Genomic DNA, 17,840 nt, shown 5'->3' with positions numbered 1-17,840 from the left:
TTAACATGTCCTTAAAAACAGGTGTAGTATCAGAATCCTGGAGGATAGCGAATGTAATACCGATTTTCAAGAAGGGGGATAGATCACTATCCTCTAACTACTGTCCAATCAGTCTAACATCAATTGTAGGCAAATTACTGGAATCAATTATTTCAAACTCTATTCGAAACCACCTGGAGAAGAACAAGTTGATCAATAATTCCCAACATGGCTTCACAAGCGGGCGTTCATGTCGAATTAATCAATTAACATTCTTTTCAGCTGTTTTCGAATCAGTGGACGAGGGGAACAACTATGATGTGGTATATCTTGACTTTAGTAACGCTTTCGACAGAGTCCCCCACGGAAGACTAACAAGAAAAGTGGAGGCTCATTTTATCGGAAGAGATATTCTAAAATGCATTCGTGCGTAGTTACACGACAGGAAACAGAGGGTGAGCATTAACGGCACTAAATCCGATTTGAGTAACGCCACTAGTGGAGTTCCCCTAGGCTCAGTACTTGGACCATTATTATTTATTATATACATAAACGACATAGATATCGGCATAGACAGCAACATAAGTAAATTTGCTGATGACACTAAAATAGGACGTGTAATTAGATCTGACGAGGACTCCGCAAAACTACAGGAAGATCTAAACAAATTTTTCGAATGGTCTGAAAAATGGCAAATGAAATTCAATGTGGATAAATGCAAAGTACTCAGTATAGGAGACGTAAACAGTGAAACCAGTTACCAGATGAACTAGGATGCCATTGAGAAATCCGACTGCGAGAGAGATTTAGGAGTAACGAAAAGTAGAAATCTTAACCCAAGTAAACAATGTGTTTTTGCTCGTAACAAGGCTAATAAAGTACTTGGGTTCATACAATGGAGTGTTAGTTACAAGACTCGCGAGGTCATCTTAAATTATATCTTGCGCTTGTGAGACCTCACCTGGATTACACAGTGCACTTCTGGTCACCGTATTACAGAATGGATATAGAATCCTTGGAAAGAATCCAGAGGAGAATGACATGACAAATCCCGGGCATTAGGAACCTTGAGTACAGAGACAGGTTAAAGCATCTTAATTTGCACTCCCTCGAGAGACGTAGAGCGAGGGGTGACATGATAGAGGTGTATAAATGGAAGTCAGAGCTAATCAAAGGGGACATTACAAAGGTACTTAAACTATCCAACCAGGAGCGAATTCGTAACAATGGTTTTAAATTAGACAAATTTAGATATAGGCGCGAAATTGGTAAACACTGGTCAGCAAACAGAGTAGTGGATGACTGGAACAAATTAAAAAATATCATCATTAACTTGAATACGCTGGATAGCTTCAAACATAGGTTGGATGCTTATATGAGCAATAGGGGTTGCGTGTAAATGGGACTGAGCAGTATTGGCCAATAGGCCCGCTGCAGTTTCCTCCATTCTTATGTTCTTATGTTCTTTTAACAAAGACGAAAGCTAAGGTGCCCCGTTGTTTCCCTTTTCCCAGTGTGATTTTATCAAGATATATATATATATATATATATATATATATATATATATATATATATATATATATATATATATATATATATATATATATATATATATATATATATATATATATATATACATATATATATATATATATATAAATATATGTATATATATATTTGTGTATAGGTGTGGATATAGACTGAGATATAAATTAATATAATGAGATACAGAGTTAGTGTTTACAATTTCAAAAACATGCACCACTTCCGAGAATCACCACTCACTTGCCCCCACCATTACTCATACCTACAAGTGTGATTCACTTGCTTCCAACACGACACTTCAGTTTTATATAGCACCTGCAGTCGAGGGTATATCACAGAGGCGGTCGTCTGTCCACTGCGTTGATCTGAACCATTTGAACAACTGAAAGTCCAATTCCCAGTTATATCTCTGAAGGTAAGTGAAGGCATGATCGTTGTATTCGAAGTTTGTGTAAAACTGTTGTGTCCATGACGGAATTTTGCAGATGTTTGGTGCATCAGATGAGTTATAGTTAATTATTAGAACATTTTGTTGAAATGCGTATATGAAGACTAAGAGGAACAATGAGTTGAGTACCTGCTGTTTGTTAAGTACAATGCATGGTCAGTGAATTTGCTTAGCGTCTCCCATAACCCCCACATCCCGAGGCACAGCTGGCGTCTTTAACTGACCAATCACCGGAATGAAATAAAAACAATGATGTCAAGGACAAGGGAACTTTCTCGAAATGATGAATATATGCTATTCTTTCTCCCACTCCATGAGAAGGCATTATAAAAGTCATCCGTTGTCAATTCCTAAAGACATTTACTCAGCTTAACAAACTCAGCCTAAATATTTAGAAACTTTTTAATTCGAATATTGAGCATTTTAGGACTTGAGTATTTTATCCCGGCTAACACCAGGGCTTCGATAAATGTGTTGCTGATGGAGAGCAACTTTGGATTACCACAGTGTACTTATACCTCTCATGTACTAGAATAATGTTTTCCATAGCACCAAAAGTTAAAACCTTGTCTTTACGTTGGAGATAAATTTCGTACAGGTTTCACCACCCATTTCCTCGATGGATGACTATCATAGTTCAACAGCATTAATACAAATATCTGTATATATATATATATATATATATATATATATATATATATATATATATATATATATATATATATATATATATATATATATATATATATATATATATATATTATCAGGGGTATACAGACTGTACTCACCCCTGAAGATGTGAATTACACGAAAGCGCATGGGAACTTCGTGTTTTCTTCTTTCCTTGTGGTTATCAGCATATACCTAGATCACGCGCACCAAAAGTGATTTACTTGCATATATATAAAACAAAGAAGTATGTCTGTTTGTTTGTGTGTGTGTTTTTGTTTGTGTGTCCGCACGAGAATCTCGGAAACTACTTTACCGATCTGTAGTGATGATGGATGGTGCTGTATGAAGTGATGATGGATGGTGTTATATGTAGTGATGATGGATGTTGTTATATGTAGTGATGATGGATGGTGTTATATGTAGTGATGATGGATGTTGTTATATGTAGTGATAATGGGTGGTGTTATATGTAGTGATGATGGATGGTGTTATATGTAGTGATGATGGATGGTGTTATATGTAGTGATGACGGATGATGTTATATGCAGTGACGATGGGTGGTGTTATATGTAGTGATGACGGATGATGTTATATGTAGTGATGATGGGTGGTGTTATATGTAGTGATGATTAGACAATAAAATAATAACAGTTTAATGCTCAAAAAATCTTTACATACTTGCTGCTAATGGCAAAACCAAAAATGTGGTCTACCGTAATGCACTACAGTGAGACAATGTGGAGCCTCCAGGAGGGTGGCGTCCTACGATGGCATTACGATGGTCATTGGTGGAGACTTTCGCCAGACCCTACCTGTCATTTCTCGAAGCACTCCAGCTGATGAACTGAATGCGTGCCTCAAGGCATCATACCTATGGAGAAGTGTTGAGACACTCACCCTTCCCATAAACATGAGAGTACATCTACAAGGAGATCAGGATGCTGGACGGTTTGTAAACCTTTTACTACAGAATGGGAATGGAACTTTCCCTGTTGATTCAGAAGGACAAATAATTATTCCTCAAGGATGTGGAAATGTTATAAAGTCCTCAACCGAGCTCACTAACATGGTTTACCCAAACATCCACCACTACAAGGATCACAAGTGGCTGCGTGAATGCGCAATTCTGGCACCAAAGAATGAAACAGTGGCTGAAATCAACATGACTCTACTCAAACGGCTTCCAGGCAGTGAGACGTCATTCAAGTCTGTTGATACAGTAATCGACCAGGATCAAGCAGTCCAGTACCCTGCAGAATTCCTCAATTCTTTGGAGCCCACTGGAATACCGCCTCACCACCTCACTCTTAAGATTGGAACTCCTATAAGGCTCTTAAGAAATCTTGAACCACCAACCCTCTGCCATGAGCTTTGCCATGACCATCTACAAAAGCCAGGGACAGAGTCTAAAGATGGTTGGCCTAAACCTGGTGTTTCCTTGCTTCTCTCATGGACAGTTCTATGTTGGATGCTCCAGAGTGGGAACTGGCAAAAAACTCTACATACTTGCTCCTAATGGCAAAACCAAAAATGTGGTCTACCCTAATGCACTACAGTGAAACAATGTGGAGCCTCCTGGAGGGTGGCGTCTTACCGTGTGTGTTTGTGTGTTTGTGTGTGTCCGCACGAGAATCTCGGAAACTACTTTACCGATCTGTAGTGATGATAGATGGTGTTATATGTAGTAATGATGGATGGTGTTATATGTAGTGATGATGGATGGTGTTATATGTAGTGATGATGGATGATGTTATATGTAGTGATGATGGATGGTGTTATATGTAGTGATGATGGATGATGTTATACAGTATGTAGTGATGATGGGTGGTGTCATATGTAGTGATGATTAGACAATAAAATAATAAGAGTTTAATGCTAAAAAAATATACTTTGCTGTACCGTTGTAGTGAAAAACATGGTGGAAGTTACATACACCGTTCATGAACTATTGATGGAAGAAGAAGTTTTGGGGACTGTCGCGATCCCACTACCCTTTATACCTGGGAAGTGAAACCTACCCCAAGTTATTAACAAATAAAGGAACAAATAGGGAACACGGCAATAATTATCCCCACAAAAACCTACTCAACTAAATGTACTTGAATAAGTAAGAACAGTTGAAATAAGTGAATCACAAAGGGGAAGATAATTAATTAATTCAATTTATGTTCTAAAGGGAGTAATGACTAGCAAACAAGAATTTAAGGGAATAAGTGATCGTATATTAAAATAAGAGTGATGCCGGAAGGGCGAAAATATACCGTAAGGAGTTAGACCAAACGAATATTACTTAACATAACTATATTACACAGACATACAAAATATATACAACAATCCCTACAAAATAGTTATTTCCTACCAAACAGGAGATTCCTTACCACCAGGATCCCTTCCTAGGCCTAACTAAACGTGTCACTAATACCTTATACCACTAGGGCATTGCAGAAGACTGGACAAGGCACTAGACAAGGGTCAAGGCTAAAGAACGAATGGACACGTCTACCATAAGCCACGGTTTTTCGCTACTGGGGAAGCGTGGAGCACGCCGTGGAGGAGCTCGTCTCATATCACATGATCCAGGACATTTGCTAGATAATTTATATAATTAATTAATACTACTCTTGAGTTGACTTAACAGAGTAACACAATTATGCATATTAATAGCATACATAAATATACAATTAACCTAAGTAACTAAGAACAATAATATTATAATAAGTACAATTTACAAGTTAATAGCTTGTGTGGAATAGAGGCGTGAACATATGCCTCACGCCATGCGAGTTCCCGAGCGCTTAGGCACGTGACAGGGACTGAACAGTGAGACAATGTGGAGCTTACCGGAGGGTGGCGTCCTACCGTGACCTAGCGAATGAGCCGTCCAGAGCGCGGCGTTTCTGCTAGTATATATATATATATATATATATATATATATATATATATATATATATATATATATATATATATATATATATATATATATATATATATATATATATATATATATATATATATTTATTTATTTATAATAATAATAAAGAATTACAAAAATGAAAAAAGATCAAAAGTGAGAAACAATATATGCATGTTGTGTTGTCAATAGTAAGTGAAACAATTGAGACCCTGCAATTGTGTGTAAATGAAGCAGAAAGTCAGATCAGCATCCTGAGACTTGGTCATAATTTTTGTGATGCATATGGCAGCAGAGTCTACCATAGACATCACATTATGCTTCCAATATCTTCCCAGGCAGTAGTACTTCCCTGTTTGGTAGCTGCCTACTACCTACTTCCTACCATGCTACTACACCTCAGGAAATGGAGATTACGATATCTGATTCTTGAGCAATTATATATATATATATATATATATATATATATATATATATATATATATATATATATATATATATATATATATATATATATACACACTAGCGGAATCGGCTCTTTCGCTAGGCCACGGTAGGACGCCACCCTCCGGGAGGCTCCACATTGTCTCACTGTAGTGCATTAAGGTAGACCACATTTTTGGTTTTGCCATTAGCAGCAAGTATGTACAGATTTTTGCCAGTTCCCACTCTGGAGCATCCAACATAGAACTGTCCATGAGAGAAGCAAGGAAACACCAGGTTTAGGCCAACCATCTTTAGGGACTGTCCCTGGCTTTTATAGATGGTCATGGCAAAGCTCACTTTAACCGGGAACTGAAGTCGCTAGAACTCAAATGGCAGGTCAGTGGTGATGAGAGATATCCTTGGTATAAAAATGTCCTCTTCTTTAGCTTTTCCTGTCAGTATTGTTGCTTCCAGTACATGGGGCATCATGTTCTTCACCACCAGTCTTGTGCCATTGCAGAGGATTGGTGGTAAAAGATTTCTTAAGAGCATTATAGGAGTTCCAATCTTAAGAGTGAGGTGGTGAGGAGGCATTCCAGCGGAGCCCATGGTAGGACGCCACCCTCCGGGAGGCTCCACATTGTCTCACTGTTCACTCCCCAAAACTTCTTCTTCCATCAATAGTTCATTAACGGTGTATGTAAGTTCCACTACAAAGGTACAGCAAAGTATATTTTTTTAGCATTAAACTGTTATTATTTTATTGTCTAATCATCACTACATATAACACCATCCATCATCACTACATTTACCACCACCCATCATCACTACATATAACATCATCCATCATCACTACATATAACACCATCCATCATCACTACATATAACACCACCCATCATCACTACATATAACATCATCCATCATCACTACATATAATACCATCCATCATCACTACAGATCAGTAAAGTAGCTTCCGAGATTCTCGTGCGGACAATCAGACAAACAGAGAGACTTCTTTCTTTTATATAGATATAGATCATCACTACATATAACACCACCCATCATCACTACATATAACATCATCCACCACCACTACATATAACACCATCCATCATCACTACATATAACACCATCCATCATCACTATATATAGCACCACCATCACTACCATCACCACTACCATCATCATCATTACCACCACCATCATTACCACTACTATCATCCAGTCTCTACCACCAACTCTATCACCACAAACATGCCGCTATCACCATCACCATTACCACTGTCACTACCACCGTCACCACCACCGCTACATACAACACCATCCATCATCACTACATATAACACCACCCATCATCACTACGTATAACATCAACCATCATCACTACATATAACATCATCCATCATCACTACATATAACACCATCCATCACCACTACATATAACACCATCCATCATCACTACATATAACACCACCCATCATCACTACATATAACATCATCCATCATCACTACATATAACACCACCCATCATCATCACATATAACATCATCCGACATCACTACATATAACACCATCCATCATCACTACAGATCGGTAAGGAAGTTTCCAAGATTCTCGTGCGGACACACACACACAGAAACACACACACACAGACATACTTCTTTATTATATATATATATATATATATATATATATATATATATATATATATATATATATATATATATATATATATATATATATATATATATATATATATATATAAGTGTGTAATTATACTGTATATGGAAGTATTAAATAAGTCTATGAATTTATATAATATGAAGATGTATGCTGTACGTATATTCATTCTGTATGAGTCACCGTTGCAAGAGAGGTTTTCTATCAAACAAATATGAAAGCTGTATATCCTTTGTAATAATTACTGTAGTTTATTTTTTCATTGCATATGAATTCTACTGGTTCTCAAAGACTTCTAATATTTAGTAATCATATAATATTATGTACTAATATGAAGAAGTTTTGATTTATGAATAGTCTATTTGTTAAGATGTACTGTATTTGGTTTACGTTTGGTCCCGAGTGTCATCATACAGGGTATTATAACACAGAAATGTGAGGTCAGGGAAGTGGCTGTTATCTTATTTCATCCATGTTCACTATGGTTTGGCATTAGTTTACCCACTAGTATTATGAGTTATTAGGAGATACTTATGAAAACGGAGAAAAAACAGTATTATAGGATTAATGTGTTAATTAAAGTGTTAATTAAAGTGTTAATTGTTTTAACTTAGTATTTCTTTGGTTCCTATTTCACTTTGCACAATTTAATGAATTGTTTGCTTGGATGTGACTTAACAATGGAATTGTACTAAATGGCATCCTCGATTGTCAGGGGGAGGTAGCAAGGGATTGTGTACAAACATGATTGTGGTCTGTTAACTAAAGCTGCTATTTCAGAATACTCTAAAGTCTGATCAATGGGCCTAGGGGTTCAGTCACTGCTGAGAAGAGATTTGTGCAGTAGTGGTCGTGAAACTGTTGAAGTATGGCACAAGAATTTGAATACCTTGAAATTACTGTAAGAAATATGTTTTTTTGCCTATTTATTAAAATCTAGAATGTTCCTAAACTATAAATGTTGTTTAAATTTTTGTTACTTCAACTTTTTAATCCCTTCCTCCTTGTCCATCAACCTTTGCTTGCATACTGTTCTTTTGGTTCCTCGTTAGTGCGGATATCCCAGGACCTACTGTATTAGATTAACTAGTACTATTACTTCACCAGGTGTCACATTACTACCGCCTGACTGTCCAGTATGATGATTACAAAAGTGTTGGTGCTGATGATGGTCATGGGATTCAGTGAACCCATGAAGATCACCTTGGTCCCAGGAGACAACACCATTGTAAAATCTCCTCACTTCTTTCTTTATTATCCCAAAAGAAGGAGGTAAGATCAGTTTCTCTCACTCACTATCTCTTATACAGCATTATGATTGAAAAAAAATGTAACATGTATTAATGAAATTTTCTGGGACAAGAAAATTCTCTCTCTCTCTCTCTCTCTCTCTCTCTCTCTCTCTCTCTCTCTCTCTCCACCCACCAGGTCGCCACACAAAACCACCGCCATAAAACATGCTCACACATATTCTCAATCCCACACAGGTGCCAATGGGAGATCTCCTGTGCTCCTAGAGACACGACTTACCTGAAATTTGATTGTCCAACTTTCTCCCTGGAACCTTCAGAAAATTGTGTCAAAGATCGTTTAATAGTAACATACAAAGGCAACAGGACGTTGTAAGTATTTGATATCTGAGTGTGTTTGTGTTCTACAGTAGGTGTGTCCTTGATCTGCTTTTTGGACCGAGGTATGAACAGTGAACCATTGTTGGTGTCGTTATTGAACTTTCAGTTTGTTTACTTTTGTAATTACTGAGACTATTTGTTTGTTTTAGTTGTTTATTATGTATTTATCTTTTTTTCTCATCAATTGCTTTTTTATTATGTTCTTTACTTCTTGCTATTATAATCAATATAGTTATTATCGTCATTAATATCGTTACTATTGCTTGTAATAATAATATTAATAATTACAATAATAATAATAATAATAATAATAATAATAATTATTATTATTATTATTATCATTATTATTATTATTATTATTATTATTATTATTATTATTATTATTATTATTATTATTATTATTATTATTATTATTATTATTATTTTTATTATTATTATTTGTATTATTATTATTATTAGTATTATTATTAGTATTATTATTATTAGTATTATTATTATTATTAGTATTATTATTATTATTATTATCATTATTATTATTATTATTATTACAAGTGATCGTGGGCACTTAGTGTCCGCTGGCGAGTCCGGTGGTAGAGTTTACCGAGGCGTGAAAGTTCGAACGCTCGTGCTTTCCAAGCTCACAACCACCGTCCAGCTGACAGCGTACAGCGACATCGTTTTCCACATGGTCATGGTTGTTATAATCATGGTCGTGGTTGTTATAATCATGGTCGTGGTTGTTATAATCATAGTCGTGGTTATGATCATAGTCGTGGTTGTTATAATCATAGTCGTGGTTGATATAATCATGTGTTTTATAATCATGGTCGTGTTTGTTATAATCATGGTCGTGGTTGTTATAATCATGGTCGTGTTTGTTATAATAATGGTCGTGGTTGTTATAATCATGGTCGTGGTTGTTATAATCATATTCGTGGTTGTTATAATCATAGTCGTGGTTTTTATAATCATGGTCGTGGTTGTTATAATCAGAGTCGTGGTATTTATAATCATGGTCGTGGTTGTTATAATCAAAGTCGTGGTTGTTATAATCACGGTCGTGTATTATAATCATGGTCGTCGTTGTTATAATCATAGTTGCTATAATCATGGTCCTGGTTGTTATAATCATGGTCGTGGTTGTTATAATCATGGTCGTGGTCGTAAGACTTACAGTATCTAATATACTATAAGAAATAATAGAATAAAGGTTAGAATAATTAGTTCAATAAATATTCGCCATAGGGAGAGGTTAAAATCATAAATAAAAAATATTATGAATCACCGATGATCATTCCGTAATAAATTATATTATGAAGAGAAGTGACCTTGATTCTGGTTAGATTAGTCACCATCTGCTTAAGTCATCACCTGTGTTAAGTCATCATAGTCATCATCTACGTTAGTCAGTTTTATGCCCACCTCACATGACTGACCGACCATCTATGTTCTTTCCGCGCGTGGGTGTTAGTTTTCAATGCGTCTTATTATTTATGCTGGTTTGATGTAAGACCTCCTACCCTCACTGACGCAGCTATGGTCAATTTGGTGTTAGTTTGTTTATATATGCCTTCTAATCTGTCTCAAGTCTATCCGTCCTGTCTATTGCCTTTCCAACTGTCTGTTCGTCTGCGTGGTGTTTGAATGTAAGCCCGTCTTTACTAAAGTGAACCAGTCAGTCAGTCAGCTGTCTGTCTGTCATGTTAGTTGCCATATTGTCTATTTGTGCATGTATGAATCTGTCCATTTTTGTCAACCTCCTGTCTGTTTCACTGTCTATATTCACCCTGTGTCCATTGTAGTCATCTTCTCCATGCATTCCTGTTATTATCTTTTTATCTCTTCTCTTTTTCCACAGGAATAAGTACACACTGTAGCCTCGTAAGGTCCGAAAATGCTCTGGTAAAGTCGAAACTGCGCATCCACACGCATGATGAAACTCAGCTCCCCCCCACCTGTCATCTCTAACTATTGTCTGTTTCCCCTTCTTTCTTCTATTTACTCATCTTCCTTCCTTTACTAATCCAAACAACATTAAAAAAAAAGTAGGATAAGAGAAAAAGTGGGGGGAGGAGTAGGGAGCCTTACGATAACTGCAATCGTCCGGCCGGCAGACAGCATACAGGGACATCTGTTGCCAGCGTAAATAAAAATGTTAATTAATGCTTTCCTAAAGAAACCTTTGACATGGGACCAGGTTTGTTCCACTCTACGAATTTTTTGCGATTTTTCCACGAAGTTTGATGAAAAACGATTGTGCCGTTTCGCCTGCCCAGAGCAGATACACGCACGCCTAGCGTTATAGTATATTAGCCATACCTTCACCATTTTATTACCAAACAATCCGAATGCAAAATTATCTATCCTAGCTGAACTAGTTAAGCTGCATATCTATTCGGCATTCCATGATTGTTAGCTTATAGTCCATGTCTGTGACTGTTGTATGGTTTAGGGACCAAAGATCTTGTTCTCCAGAAATACAGGAGAGCAGACCTGAGGAAGGAGGATGATAGGCGACACCTCTTTTTTTTAGTTTAACAAATTTATTTACAAAGAACATAAGAATGGAGGAAACTGCAGCAGGCCTATTGGCCCATTATGGGCAGTCCCATTTACACCCAACCCCTATTGCTCATATATCCATCCAACCTATGTTTGAAGCTATCCAGAGTATTCGAGTTAATGATCATATTTGGTAACTTGTGACACTCGTCCACTACTCTATTTCCAATCCAATGTATAACATAGATGTTATACAGCGAAAATTGACTGTTTGCTGTCTTTACTGTAAAGTGTTAATAGTGAACACTTTCATCATTGAGGGTTTTGATCCATTTACAGGCCAGACCATTCTTTACATAAGTGCTCCTAGGCCAAGTGCACTGGTCTCTTCATTCTCGTTCATACTGTGTGCAACCTCGAGAAGCAGAATATAGTGATATGCACCCAAGGATCGAATAACCTGATATCAAAGAAGCTTCACTGTCTCCTTGTCCAGAATCCTCGAGTACTAACATCCACTTTGGCTTCGTTGGTTGTGTTGGCAGTCCTGTGAATGGAGCGCCGCTGTGCAATGGAAAGAGAGTCGATTTTAGAGTGATGTCGCGCTATACAGTATCTACTACTACTACTACTACTACTACTACTACTACTAATAATAATAATAATAATAATAATAATAAGATCTTCCAAATTATTTAGAAATTGTTAATTATGCCATTACTGAAAAGGCCAGGAACCTGAGAGAATACTAATTTTAGGGCAAATAGTTGTAATTAAAGTCCAAATAAATTAGAACAAGAATAGGTTAAAAATGCAATGTATTATTACTGACATGATTATTATTGTTACTGCTAGTAGAATTATTATAACTATCACTACTTTTATTAATCCTATTAACATTACTATTGTGTGATTTATCTTAGCTTTGCATCTTCTCTGCATTATCAATATTATTCACGTTGCTTAGTTTTTATTACTTTTATTATTAGTTACAACTATAAAAGAGGCAGATGAGAAACGGGATGAGGGAATTATTAGTGGTGTCTCTCTGTTTACAGGTACTGTGGGGACGCCACGCCTGATGGCACCATCACCTATGACGGCTGGACAAGACTCGCCTTCAGGAGTAGAAACAGAGTTAACAAAGGCTTTAAATGTAATATCCAGTGCACCAGTTTTGCTATGCGTATATCCACCTAGCCTACCAAAGTCACCACTACCACGACTACCACCTCCACCACCACTACCACCACCACACTACCACGAATACCACTTCCACCACCAACACCACTACCACCACTACCACGACTACCACCTGCACCGCCATGACTACCACCTCCACCACACCGATTACCACCTCCACCACGATGAATACCACCTCCACCACAACGACTACCACCTCAACCACCATGACTACCACCACCACTACCATAGCTATAACCACCACACCGACTTTTTTTATTTATGACGTACATCCTCACCTTAGAGCCATACATTCTCCACACTTTGCATTACCTTATCATCGTAATACAAAATTACAACCAAGGCCACGACTACAACCACCACCAAGACTATAACCACCACCACGACTATAACCACCACCATGAGTGTTATCGCCGCTGGCTTCAGTTACAGTGCTGGCGTGTGATGCCATTTAATCTTTCGACCTGTGACCTCGCCAGATGTTTACAGACAAGTCCTGGTTCTGTTAAGTGGACTGTCTTCGACTGGTGGCGGTGCTGCCCGCTCCGCCATGAGACAGATCCCCCTCTCTAGTGATGCTGTGAAGACCAGCCTACTGCTCGCACTGATGAACACCGACTCACAATCCTGTCCGAAAATTTGTGCTGGGAGAATTTACGCAGTATTAATGTCTCTTGGAACACCATACTGATCTGCATTGACCCGCACTTGTAAGTACAGCTTAAGTGATGACATACCCCTCGGTACTGAAATATTGTTGACTAATTACGCCTACTCGTTTCTGCCTAACCTGGAGTAATAAGACAATGCAGAATGAAGCGAAGCTAAGATTAATAGAGTTATGAACTTTGTGTTATGTCAGTATGTTTAATAAATTGCAATTAATATAGAATTGTGTGAGACTAACTAATTATGTATCAAATGGATCACCATGTAATATTATGAACATCTCCTCTGTAGATTTTGACCACATCAATAAATATTGAATGCGTCAAAAGGCGGGTTTCAATCATTCCCTTCGACTTGCCCGTCACGCAAACGTCCTTAACCAAAGCGTTTATAATGACTATAACCGCCACCACGACTATAACCACCACCACGACTATAACCACCACCATGACCATAACCACCACCACGACCTATAACCACCACCACGACAATAACCACGACCAGAACTACTGCCACAACTAAAACTACCACCACGACTATAACCACCGCCACGGCTATAACCACCACCACAACAATAACCACCACCACAACAATAGCCACCACCACAACAATAACCACCACCACGACTAATAACCACGACCAGAACAACTGCCACAACTATAACTACCACCACGACTATAACCACCGCCACGGCTATAACCACCACCACAAATATAAACACTGTCATGGGTTGCGTTACGCTTACCCATGCAACCAACTCCAAAGTTTGTTTTACTAGAGATAAGACACCCGGCGAGGCATAACTGGGACATGTATTTTCCATTTGTGTATGTTAGCCAGCCTTTAGGAGGGTGGGCAGTGACACTGTGTTGTACTGTTCATTGCTTCACACCCAAAAACCTCATTTTAAGTAGTATCCCCTGAACCATGGGTTAGTTAAGAAGTCGTCTTGACTCTCTCCCTCCTGAAAGGGAGCGGGGCACCACACCACACACAGTCTTCCACCGCCACTCTGTCCTGTGGACCGTGATCGACACGAGACTAAGTGTGTTAACTTAGGTTGTTATCCCCGTGGAAATATCACGTGTGGATGCCTGGTTGCAGCAAGAGCAATCCAGGCTGGCCTATCAAACCTACAGCAAATGGTTAATTAATTCACGCTTACATTCTCCTGCACGACACCCGTCTACAGTGACAGTGATCGACACGAGATTAAGTGTGTTAACCTAGGTTGTTATCCCCGTGGAAATATCAGGTGTGGATGCCTGGTTGCAACAAGAGCAATCCAGGCTGGCCTATCAAACCTACAGTAAATGGTTAATTAATTCACGCTTACAGAGTTCTCCTGCACGACACCCTTCTACAGTGACTGTCAGTGACGCGAGAATACGTGTGGTAACCCAAGAGTACTTTTTGTTATTATGGCCCGTGGAAAGAAGTTCTTGTGATGAAAACTGGTTGCAACAAAAGCAATCCAGGCTGACAGTAAATGTATCACTTGAAGAATTAAGGCTCTGTTAAGTCACACCCATAGTACAGTAATCACATGTGCCCGCAAGTTGAAATTCTCTTTTAGAAGATTAAATTTATTACAGCGTGAACGTGAGTGATTCATATATCCATGCAAATTGTAAATCATTGTATGGAAGCTTGACAAATAAATGTAAGTGCAATTATCTGCCCGTATCTGTGATCCTATCTTATCATTACTAAGGGTAATGACTGATTGGTTATGACAAAGTATAACCAATAACTTAGAGGGATGTTGAAATTAATGAAATCATTAAATCATCCTTTATCAAGTATAAATCATGGAATGTCGAGTGGTGGAGTGAACTTCTATGTAGATAAGCCATAATCTCCTGTAAGTAACCAGTGTGAAGGTATCGAACTCTACGGTAAGAAATAAGAAATAAGACATATTATTATCTTCATGTAATATAATCCACTCATACTACCACCGATCTATTCAAAACCATAAGAAACACCACCACGAATATAACCACCACCACGGCTATAAATACAACCACGACTATAACAACCGCCATTACTATAACTACCACCAAGACTATAACTACCACCACGACTATAACCACCACCATGACTATAACTACCACCACAAGTACGAATATAACCACCACAACGATTATACCCACCACCACGATTATAACCATCACAACTACTATAACCACCACCACGACTATAACAACCACCTTGAGGGTGCTGCGTGACACCGGTGCTTCTCATACTCTATTGCTAAATCCTAACCCTGGTGATTGTCAAACTGGTGCCTATGTTGTGTTGAGGGGTGCGGGTGTTCGTTTCTCTGTGCTTTTGGTCGAGCTTAATTGTGACCTGTACAGCGTGTGTTGGCCTGGTAGATGAGCTGCCAGTGCCTGATATAGAACTCCTTCTTGGGAATGACTTGGCTGGAGATAGAGTAAAGTTGGACTATCTTGTCTATTGTCCCTGTATATGAGCCACTAACTGTGGAACTTGAGAGAGTGATACCAGAGACCATCTCTGTCTGTGCTGTCACTAAGTCAATGGCGAAGGTGGCAGTCCCTTCTGAGCACAATGATCCTCATGTTTCCCCTTCCTCTAATAAACCTTTGACAGGGGATGTGGTGTGTGAGGAGGATGAAACAACGTCGACTCTGACCGAGCCCAATGGATCATAGAGGGGTCTCGTTCTTTCCCTATTCGTATACTACGTGATACGGGCGCAACACAATCTATCCTCCTGTTTAACGTCATTCCTGATATATCTACCGCATTTACTAACGAGAGTGTTCTAATTTCGATCTCTCTTCCCATTCTTCCTATCCCTTAGCTAAAGTGCACCTCCAATGTCCCTTGATTACTGGGGAAGTGCAAATAGCCATTAGGAAAGACCCAATGCCTGTGTGCGGCATTCATTTATTATTGGGTAATGACTTGGTAGGAGATCTAGTGGTTCCTAACATAAAGACAGTCGACTCTCCCTTACCTGTCAACTCCACCACTGACCTTAAAGAAACTATTCCTCATCTTTTCCCATCTTGTGCTGTCACCCGGTCACAGAGTGTGCGAAATGGGCCCTCTTCATCTAAAACCACCTCCAATATCTTCCTACCCACAGAAGATCTGTACAATAAGACCATTAGTAAGGATGAGCTCATTAAAGCCCAACAATCTGATCCATCTTTGTTCAACCAGGTGATCACCTCCTTCGCTCCCGCGCTACGGAGGTCTTTGGAGGGGGGTTGTGTTACGAACCCCTCCACCAATTGTCATGATCTACCTACCCAGCACTACGAACCACGCCATCTATTGTCTTGATCTACCTACCCAGCACCACGAGCAACGCCATCTAGGGACGAGACACGAGTATGACTCGTCTTAGTTACCACTCCGGGGTTTCCCTTCTCCATATCCTGGTTGTTGCGTCACTTCCTCTAAGTCTTCTTTGTCAGCTCGAATTCGAGGAGAGAGCACTACACTCTGGGAAGTGACCACAGGATCATCTATCCTCTAAACCTTCGGCACAGTGACTACCTATCGTCTTCTACAATACTCAGCCTTGCTCGTCAGCCATCTCAGCTCCTCACTTAAGTATTTGTAATCTTGTATTGCCTCTCCCACCTCCACCTTGCTTCACGATTGTTTTATGTTTTATTAATATGTATATACTGTTAATGTTTAGGTTAAGTATGGTTAAGGGTAATTTATAAGCTGAATATTTTGTTAAGGGATTTATGGTACTTTATTGTACACAACGAAAACTCGCATCCTTTGTCTACCCTTTTATAGTCCAATTGTCTTTGTTTTTTGTTTTTTGTTACCTGTTGGGATCTGGGTAGACGTTTAACAATATTATAAATCCCCAACTCGTAACAAATGGCGACCCTGACAGGACCCGACCTTAAGTACCATATTCCTTCCTCCCTTGTAACTCCTTGTTAATTATTCCTCCCAGTCACTTCTGTTCACAATTGCTTAACGGTGGTTTAAAGTTTCCTTCATATGTGTGTGCATATATTGGTATTACCGTACAGTACGCGTGACAGATGTAGGATATTAGATTCCAAGTGTCATAAGGCTTACCTGTTATTACACGTGGCAGTCGTGTAGTAAGTCTTATCGAGTGTAGGGAAGAATCCGGATCTGTTTAATGCCGTACCTTCACTCCAG

The 17,840-nt window shown here is 38.6% G+C and overlaps 1 protein-coding gene across 3 annotated transcripts; it reads left to right on the top strand.

The window, feature by feature from the left end:
- Window positions 1-1,822: 1,822 nt before the first annotated feature.
- LOC121879290 lies at window positions 1,823-13,080 on the top strand. Of its 3 annotated transcripts, XM_042385886.1 has the most exons (5): window positions 1,823-1,939; window positions 8,443-8,563; window positions 8,770-8,934; window positions 9,150-9,284; window positions 12,854-13,080. In XM_042385886.1, the coding sequence occupies exons 3-5, from the start codon at window positions 8,801-8,803 to the stop codon at window positions 12,993-12,995; spliced, it is 411 nt and encodes a 136-aa protein (XP_042241820.1). In that variant the 5' UTR covers window positions 1,823-1,939; window positions 8,443-8,563; window positions 8,770-8,800; the 3' UTR covers window positions 12,996-13,080. The 3 variants fall into 3 exon arrangements, with proteins under 3 accessions (XP_042241820.1, XP_042241819.1, XP_042241821.1); XM_042385885.1 differs by lacking the exon at window positions 8,443-8,563 and having other exon boundaries at window positions 1,832-1,939; XM_042385887.1 differs by lacking the exons at window positions 1,823-1,939; window positions 8,443-8,563 and adding an exon at window positions 6,638-6,681.
- The last annotated feature ends 4,760 nt before the right edge of the window (window positions 13,081-17,840 follow it).

This window comes from Homarus americanus, unplaced genomic scaffold, assembly GCF_018991925.1.
Source record: "Homarus americanus isolate GMGI-L3 unplaced genomic scaffold, GMGI_Hamer_2.0 scaffold16894, whole genome shotgun sequence".
In the NCBI taxonomy this organism is placed as follows: domain Eukaryota; kingdom Metazoa; phylum Arthropoda; class Malacostraca; order Decapoda; family Nephropidae; genus Homarus; species Homarus americanus.
Note: the sequence above shows the minus strand (reverse complement) of the source record. Positions and strands in the feature narration are given on the sequence as shown.